At 43.7% G+C, this 10,000-nt stretch overlaps 1 protein-coding gene across 1 annotated transcript in view; it reads right to left on the bottom strand.

Moving 5' to 3' along the window:
- Nucleotides 1-10,000, bottom strand: part of LOC125039022 — a 36,684-nt gene that overhangs the window by 5,072 nt on the left and 21,612 nt on the right. Inside the window, exon 6 of the mRNA XM_047632741.1 lies at nt 8,657-9,112. Coding sequence (XP_047488697.1) covers nt 8,657-9,112 — 456 coding nt within the window. The remainder of the gene's footprint in view (nt 1-8,656; nt 9,113-10,000) is intronic.

The raw sequence follows: 10,000 nt of genomic DNA, 5'->3' as shown, positions 1-10,000 counted from the left end.
AATGAGCTTGTCCGAGCCCTAGAAGCCTGTAGAGGAACATCCCCGGGCCCCGATGAGATTCGATATGAGATGATGAAGCATCTTAATCATGATGACATGATTAAGTTGCTAGAAGTGTACAATGAAATTTGGAAAAGCCACACTTTTCCAAACTCATGGCACTTTGCCCACATCATTCCTGTATTGAAAGGAGGGGGTAATCCCAGAACTGCCATCTCCTACCGACCAATTGCGTTGACAAGTTGCTTATGCAAGGTCATGGAAAGAATTGTTAACAGTAGGCTATTGCATTTTTTAAATAGCAGTAATTTACTAGTTGACGAGCAGTGCGGCTTCCGAAAGGGACGCCAAACTCTCGATCAACTAGTAAAGCTGGAAAGTCATATTCAAGAGGCAATTGCCAAAAAAGATTTTTTGATTTCAGTATTTTTAGATATAGAAAAAGCCTACGACATGACATGGCGATATGGCCTACTCAGAAAACTTTATGCTTTCGGATTACGTGGAAACTTGCCTTGTTTTATTCAAAATTTCATATCTGACAGAACGTTCTCTGTCAAACTTTTTGCCGACAATGTCACTTTTTCGGACATTTTTGTCCAGGCAAACGGGGTCCCACAAGGAAGTGTCTTGTCGCCAACATTATTTCTATGTATGATTAATGACATCCTACCAGCTCCCCCTCGAAATCTTAAATACTCACTGTACGCCGATGATTGTGCATTGTGGCATTCCAGCAACAATGCAGAGTTCTCGGCAAATCGTATCCAACTCGCATTGGATATGATTCATAACTGGGGCCTCCAGTGGGGTTTTAAGTTTTCCATTAGAAAGAGTATTGGGGTAATTTTTTCACATAGAAAGATACCAAATATCAGACTAACTTTAGATAACCACCCAATACCCATTCAAAATTCTGCTAGATTTCTTGGTCTACTCTTTGATTGTAGACTTAATTGGAAAGACCACATTGGTCAGTTAAAGAATAAATGCCAAAAAGCACTAAATTTATTAAAGTGCATTGCTGGTAATAAATGGGGAGCTGATAGGAAGTCTTTGCTAATGATATATAAAGCCCTGGTTAGGTCTAAATTAGATTATGGGTCAATCGTGTATGATTCGGCATCGAAAACAAGTTTGAAAGGATTGGATGCTGTGCAGAATGCCTGTTTACGTGTGTGTCTTGGAGCCCTGAAGTGCACTCGGATCGAGCGTCTTGAGGTGGAGTCGGGAGTACCTCCCCTCCGACTCAGACGCGGCCAATTAGCCCTGACCTATGCCGCTAAGGTGGCTCGATACCCGAGCCATCCCAATGGCAATGGAGGCATTAGGCCCTTTGCCACGAGACTCCACGACCTCGTCGAGAAAGTCGGTATAGATCTCTCTACTATTGATACCCTGGTTCAGTCAAACATAGCGCCATGGGAAACACCCAATTTTTCCATCATGGAAGCTTGGCTTCCATCAGCTAAGGCCATGGCGCCGGAGGGTGAGGTACGCCAGCGGTTTAGAGAGATCCTTATTAAGCATTTATCCTTTTTTCATATATATACCGACGGCTCCAAGACAAATGAGGGTGTGGGTGCGGGTGTATGGTCGACTGAATGTGAACTAAAGTTTAGACTGCCGAATCATACATCGATCTTTCTTGCTGAACTTTTTGCCATTGACAAAGCTATTGATTTTGCTCTATCGACGACCCACGATAGAATAGTCATTTTTTCCGATTCATTAAGTTCACTTAAAGCTATTAAATCCTTAGAAACCACTAAAAATGAATTGCTGGGTAATATCATTCGTAAGTTACACGGTGCCAATAAATCAATCAAGCTAATATGGGTACCAGGCCACTCTGGCATCCATGGCAATGAACAGGCTGACAAATTAGCCGGGTCAACTGACGATTTGGACATTACCATAATTCGTACAGATCTCAGGTGTTTTGTGTCTCTTATAAAAGCAAAAATACATCTCCTGTGGCAAAGTGAGTGGACCAACCTCCAACTCACAAACAAAATCAAGAACACAATAGAGCCGTGGGACACCTCCCACAGAAGAGAAAGAAGAGAAGAGGTGGTGTTGGCACGCCTAAGAACAAACGCCACAAGACTCACCCACCTCACACCATACATCGAAAAAAGATTCCCTCCACAATGCCCCCATTGCACAAGCCATCTTACAATAGCCCATATCCTCATAACCTGCCATAAATTCAATAATAACAGACAAACCATAAAAAATTACTGCAGAATAAACAATATACCATTCACAACATCAAATCTATTATCCGATAATGAAAAAATAATAACTAAAGTAATTGCTTTTCTAAGGGAGACAAAACTTTATGACCTTATATAGATTGATAGAATAAATAGGATCCATTGGCTTAATAACCTTGGCCATGTGCCGCTGGTTGATAGCCAAGAAATCCAAAAAAAAAAAAAAAAAAAAAAAAATCGATGGTGTTCACTCGTGTTCGAACTTTTGATGAGACAACACCTTGCTTAAACGCAGCAACAATAAATAATAAGTCTTGCGCCACTTGAGCTACCCTGGAGCCCGGGGCCTCTCGTCTCGCCTGACATTATTGTTTCTGAGTTTTTCTTAACGTAAATTGGAGTAAAGTAAAATCCTGTAAATTGCAAAACATTTGTTGTGCTTTGCCAGCACCTTCAGTGCTCTTGCTTTGCAGGTGACACGAGGCTACAGTAGTAGTAGTCAGCACCCCACCCCAGACCCGCAGCTCTCTTCTACACCAGGGTAGCCCTTGTGGCTTTGACCCCTGGGTAGGGAGGCCCAGTAGTCTGGGGCGTCATTTGGGCGCACTTTTTCTTTGGTCCTGAAATCTTTTCCTTTATAATGTGACTTTCCTGAGCCTACCGGAGTTCCACGGAACTCCCGTATTCGCTTGGGGGGTGGGCATTGAATTACCGTCCTTCGCCTAGGCAAGTTCGGCGGTAAGGAAGTGTCCCACACATAACTCGATCCCTCTGTGGTACTGGAGAACGCAACCAGGCTTCCACTGGGGGGGTAGAGGACGAAAAACTGCCTTACTCTCTTAGCTATTGCTGTTAGGTTGATAACAAAAGTTAAGAGGTTTTTTGTCCCTTCAGGACTACGATTTTGAGGAAAGGGGTCGGACCTGGTCCGATACCCAGTATGAGTGATACCCCGGCTACCCCTTCTCCTCCTCAAGGAGGAGGGGCGACTAACGACCCTTCTAAGACCAATCTGATGACGAACAACGGAACCCCCACTAATGACAAGACGAGACGACCAATTTTCACAATCCCCACCCAGAATGCAAGGTTCGCGAATGTAAGATGCGTGAATGAAAATCAGTCGCTTCTGAACGTGAACCCCTTTATCATCAAAAAGGTCCTTGATGGTCAAGTGGACGGCGACTTTGATTTTGTAAAAAAATTGCGAGATGGAAGCCTCCTTGTTAAAGTACAATACAACTCCCAGATTAAGGATTTACTTAAGCTGACGCAAATTCATGATCTTCGAGTAAAAGTAACTATTCCTATTGGCCCAAATACCTGTAAGGGAGTAATCTTTCACAGGGATTTGAGGACGATGGATGAAAGTGAAATTCTTGAGAGCATGAAGGACCAAGACGTAGTGGACGTTCATTGTATGACCAAGAAGGACGGGAATGTGCGAACGAAAACTGGACTGTGTTTTTTGACTTTTGCCTTGAATAAAATCCCTGAATATGTCAACGTCGGTTATGAACGTGTACAAGTAAGACCTTATGTCCAAAAGCCAATGCATTGTAACAGATGCCAAAAATTCGGACACACCTCATTAAGATGTATTGACAAAGATTCTTCTAAATTCACTTGCCGTAAATGTGCTGAAGCCCATGACACCATCACATGTACTAGCAAAGTTTCTAAATGTGCTAACTGTGAAGGTCCCCATCATTCAGGATCTGCCGAGTGCAGCATCCTGAAGAAGGAGACTGAAACATTGGCATATATGAGAAAGCATGAAGTTAGTTATACTGAAGCTAAGAGGAAAGTGGAAAGTTTGACACACAAACCCGATACTTCCTATGCTGCAGCGGTAACTAGCAACACTCCTAGTGCAAGTGATGTCAGTCAACAGCTTGCAGCCAAGGATAAGGAAATTGCCGAACTCAAACAAACCGTTAAAGAATTAAATATTAAAGTTTATCAACTGACAAAATTGGTCGATCAAATGGCTGCATCAACCCAGCCTAAACAACATAAGGAGGATGATACCGAATCACAGTCCGGAGCGCACCTCCCCGTCCGGGCTACTCCTGTGAGGACTTCGTCTGGCTCGCGATCGGTTTCTCGAGAGAGAAGCAGGTCGCAGTCTGTCAGTCGTCTCCCTCGCCAGGAGGTGCAGGACATGGAGGCTTCTGTCTCCAAACCATCCCGTGAGAGGTCCCCGGGAAGCGAGGGAGAGGAGGCGCCTCCCTCCCATAAAAAGAAAATAAAAACAGGTGGACAAGGCACTTCCAAACCCCATAAAACGTAATCATCGCGTCAACCATTATACAATGGAACTGTCGAAGTATTAGATCTAAAGTAAATGACCTTAAATTATTAGCCTCGTCCTATGCTCCCGATATTATAGTTCTCCAAGAAACTCATTTGACAAACCTCGTCTCTGACGAGGTCGTATCGCTCAGGAACTACCATTTATGTCGGAAGGATCGTGAGGGTAGGGGTGGAGGCGGAGTCGCCATGTACATCCACCAAAGCCTCCCTTTTACAGAAGTGACTATTGATTCTACTTTGGAGTTTGTCGCATGCAAAGTAAAAATTAATGGCACGTATCTGGCTATATGTTCAGTTTCAAAATAAAGTAATTTTAGGTGATTTTAATGCTCATCATACGTTATGGGGTTCCCTACGGGTGGATGGTAGAGGTGAGCAAGTAGTTAAGTTGATTAACGAGTCCGATTTAGTCCTTCTGAATGATGGTAGTCCCACGCGGGTGGACGATAATACCGGGAATTTGAGCTTTATAGACATATCACTGGTCTCATCATCAGTAGCAGCCAAGTGCCTGTGGCACACCATTGACGACTCGTTGGGAAGCGATCATTTCCCTATTTTGATTAAATATTCATGCGACACAGTGAGAACGCCTTCAGCGCCTAAATTTAACGTAAAAAAAGCAGACTGGGTCGCCTTCACAAGGAGCGTCAAGCTCGAACTTGTTGGAGAAACCATTGATGATAAAGTAAACAATATTCAGAATTCGATTATAGAAGCAGCTTTGCTATCCATTCCTAAAACTTCGACAGATAGCGTTAAGCATAGAGTTCCATGGTGGACACCAGATTGCCGCAGGGCGCTGTGCCGACGCAATAAGGCCTACAGGCTTTTCCAAAATAACATCACAAATGAGAACTTTTGCAATTATAAACAAGCAAGAGCTAGGGCTCGTAGAGTAATAAGACAAGCAAAAAGAGACTCCTGGCGGAGCTTTGTCTCTACAATAAATAGCAATACCAAAATATCAGAGGTTTGGTCCACAATCAATAAAATCAATAAGAAAAAAACATCTTTCAAAATCAATAACATCATTGAAGAGGGAAATAACATCGATTCACCTAGAGACATTGCTAATGCACTCGCCAGGCAGTTCTCTCATACAAGCAGCTCAGCAAACTACCATCACGCATTCCTGCCCATCAAGGAAGCGGCTGAGCTGCAACCAATTCACTTTGCCACAGGAGATGAACTTGATTACAATAAAGATCTAACAATAGATGAGCTTGTCCGAGCCCTAGAAGCCTGTAGAGGAACATCCCCAGGCCCCGATGAGATTCGATATGAGATGATAAAGCATCTTAATCATGATGACATGATTAAGTTGCTAGAAGTGTACAATGAAATTTGGAAAAGCCACACTTTTCCAAACTCATGGCACTTCGCCCACATCATTCCCATATTGAAAGGAGGGGGTAATCCCAGATTTGCCATCTCCTACCGCCCAATTGCGTTGACAAGTTGCTTATGCAAGGTCATGGAACGAATTGTTAACAGTAGGCTATTGCATTTTCTAAATTCCAGTAATTTGCTAGTTGACGAGCAGTGCGGCTTCCGAAAGGGACGCCAAACTCTCGATCAACTAGTAAAGCTGGACAGTCATATTCAAGAGGCAATTGCCAAAAAAGAATTTTTGATATCAGTATTTTTAGATATAGAAAAAGCCTACGACATGACATGGCGATATGGCCTACTCAGAAAACTTTATGCTTACGGATTACGTGGAAACTTGCCTTGTTTTATACAAAATTTCATTTCTGACAGAACGTTTTCTGTCAAATTGTTTTCTGACAATGTCACTTTTTCGGACATTTTTGTCCAGGCAAACGGGGTCCCACAAGGAAGTGTCTTGTCACCAACTCTATTTCTATGTATGATAAATGACATCTTACCAGCTCCTCCTCGGAATCTTAAATACTCACTGTACGCTGATGATTGTGCATTATGGCATTCCAGCAATAATGCAGAATTCTCAGCAAATCGCATCCAATTGGCACTGGATATGATTCATAACTGGGGCCTCCAGTGGGGTTTTAAGTTTTCCATTAGAAAGAGTATTGGGGTAATTTTTTCACGTAGGAGGAAGCCGAACATCAGGCTAACTCTAGACAACCACCCAATACCTATTCAAAATTCTGCAAGATTTCTTGGGCTACTTTTTGATAGTAGACTCAATTGGAAAGACCACATTGGTCAGTTAAAGAATAAATGTCAAAGAGCACTAAATTTATTAAAGTGCATTTCTGGTAACAAATGGGGAGCTGATAGACAGTCTTTGCTAATGGTGTATAAAGCCCTGATTAGGTCTAAAGTAGACTATGGGTCAATCGTGTATGGTTCGGCATCGAAAACAAGTTTGAAAGGATTGGATGCTGTGCAGAATGCTTGTTTGCGTGTGTGTCTTGGAGCCCTAAAATGTACTCGGATCGAGCGTCTTGAGGTGGAGTCAGGAGTACCTCCCCTCCGACTCAGACGCGGCCAGTTAGCACTGACCTATGCCGCCAGGGTGGCTCGAGACCCGAGCCACCCTAATGGCAATGGAGGCATTAGGCCCTTTGCCACGAGACTCCACGACCTCGTCGAGAAAGTCGGTATAGATCTCTCTACCATCGATACCCTGGTTCAGTCAAATATAGCGCCATGGGAAACCCCCAATTTTTCTATTATGGAAGCCTGGCTTCCATCAGCCAAGGCCATGGCGCCGGAGGGTGAGGTACGCCAGAGGTTCAGAGAGATCCTTATTAAACATCTATCCTTTTTTCATATATATACCGACGGCTCCAAGACAGATGAGTGTGTAGGTGCGGGTGTATGGTCGACTGAATGTGAACTAAAGTTTAGACTGCCGAATCATACATCGATTTTTCTTGCCGAACTTTTTGCCATTGATAAAGCTATTGATTTTGCACTATCGACGACCCACGATAGAATAGTTATTTTTTCCGATTCGTTAAGTTCACTTAAAGCTATTAAATCATTAGAAACCACTAAAAATGAATTGCTGGGTTATATCATTCGTAAGTTACACGGTGCCAACAAATCAATCAAGCTAATATGGGTACCAGGTCACTCTGGTATCCATGGTAATGAACAGGCTGACAAACTAGCCGGGTCAACTTGCGATCTGGACACTACCATAGTTCGTACAGATCTCAGGTGTTTTGTGTCTCTTATAAAAGCAAAAATACATCTCCTGTGGCAAAGTGAGTGGACCAACCTCCAACTCACAAATAAAATCAGACAAACTATAGACCTGTGGGACACATCCCACAGGAAAGACAGAAGGGAGGAGGTGGTGTTGGCCCGCCTTAGGGTCAACGCTTCAAGACTCACCCACCTCACTCCCTATATCGAGAGAACTTTCCCTCCCCAGTGCCCCCACTGCAACATCAGCCTTACCTTACCCCACATCTTGATTGCCTGTACACTCTACACCAACCAAAGACAATCACTAAAAAATTATTTTAGAATGAAAAATAAAGAATTTTCAATATCAAATATACTATCAGATAATAAAAAAATCATCAGTAAAGTAATCGCTTTTTTAAGGGAGACAAAACTTTATGACCTTATATAGATTGATAGAATAAATCGGATCCATTGGCTTAATAACCTTGGCCACATGCCGCTGGTTGATAGCCAAGAAATCCAACAAAGAAAGAAAGAAAGAAAGATGGTGTTATTTTTATTATAAACATTATAATTATTATAATGTTTTTTTTAATATTAATAACAGCAAAATAAGATAACGTAAAATATTTCGTAAATCAAAGAAAAGGGTGAACGGGCGAGACAGGCAAATGGCAAACACTCGTAACTAGCTCATTGGTGACTTAGTACTAGTAAAGCCATCTATGTGAAAAAACAATCAAACAAGTACTAACAGTGGGCATAGCACGTGTCTACCCGTCGTACCCGTCGGCAAGGGGATATATATATATATATATATATATATATATAATATATATACACATATACACATATACATATACATATACAGACACAGACACAGACACAGACAGACACACACACACACACACACGTGTGTGTGTGTCTGTACCAACTGCAGTGTCGAAAGCCCAGCGGGCCCTGAGCGGCACCAGCCGACGGCATCAAATCACCTGTGTAGTTGTTCTCCAGGAGGTATTGCCTCAGGGGGTCCAGCGAGGAAGGTGTTGCCAGATCGGCTCTCAGGCCCCGGCAGTAGAGCTGTGCGCGGATGAAGTTGATGTTGGACTCGTAGAAGAAGTAACAGCCGATGGCGCCGAGGTCGACGAAGGACCCGGTGCATCTGGGACCCGTCGTGGTGCTGGTAGCGGCGGAGGTCGTGGTGCTGGCGGCGGCGGAGGTCGTGGTGCTGGCGGCGGCGGAGGTCGTGGTGCTGGCGGCGGTGGTGGTCGTGGTGCTGGCAGCGGCGGGGGTCGTGGTGCTCTTCGAGTCGTCGGTCGTCGAGGCCTTGCTTTCGGAGAAGTCGTTCGTCCAGGTCGAGCTTTCGGGGTCTTTGACGTCGTTGGTCGTGGCTTCGGGTTCCTCATTGTAGGCAGAAGTAGCGTGGGCGGAGTGTGGGGCGGCGCACCCTAAGGAGAGGAAAGAGAAGGAAAGACAAAAGAAAACAAATGAGTTGGTAACAGGATCTTACGTCTCCTGAAATAAAGGGAAGGGAAAAATGATTTAAAGATTTTTACAAGGCTACTACATGCACCAAAACATTTTCCATAAAATATCGCACAGCTTGACATGGTCAAAAAGGGGCATTACGTTTAGCCAATGAGAGTGCAACATAAGATATCCCAATGGCGACGGGTCACGGCTATCGCCGTCATAACAATACGCACGATGTGCGGCGTGCGGCTGTCCGCAGCCGCGCCGCGCCAAAACGCCCCGAGGCAATGATTCGGCTTGATGGACCGATATCACGCGCTCGGAGTCGGCGCGCTGCCGCCGTTCGCCAGAGCATAGAGTTTTTTTTAATTTGCTATACCCGGCGCCATTGGGATATCAGATATAGCTAGATATATTATCTTTTATATATGAAAACGAAGAGTTCCGAACCATTAACAGTCGTTAGAATACTCTTGGAAAAAGTCAATATACTTTTAAGGTTAAACAGGCTAAATGGAAGTGGAGCTACCTGGTTATGTGTACCTTGGGCTATTGAAATGTTTAGACATGATTTGTTTCACTCACAAATATGGCAGTAGGCCTTGTAAGATGTCAAGGACGTACTTTGAATGTTTTAAAAAATAGATAGCAACACTGTTATCACTGCCTATAAATTTAAGGAATAAATCTTCAAACTCTTAGGGGAAGACACTCGTCAGAACCCACTGCCGGCGTCTGCATCAGGACTTCGACTCAGGAGAAAAGCTCTTAATCACAGCAGCCACAGAACCAAGAGAGCTTCAGGAGAGCTTTAAGAAGGCATTAAGAAAGATCTCTTTGCCAAGAACCATACAGACTGGGAC

Source organism: Penaeus chinensis, chromosome 26 (assembly GCF_019202785.1).
Source record: "Penaeus chinensis breed Huanghai No. 1 chromosome 26, ASM1920278v2, whole genome shotgun sequence".
Taxonomy (NCBI): Eukaryota; Metazoa; Arthropoda; class Malacostraca; order Decapoda; family Penaeidae; genus Penaeus; species Penaeus chinensis.
The sequence above is the reverse complement of the archived record's forward strand: the minus strand, read 5'-3'. Positions and strand labels throughout refer to the sequence as shown.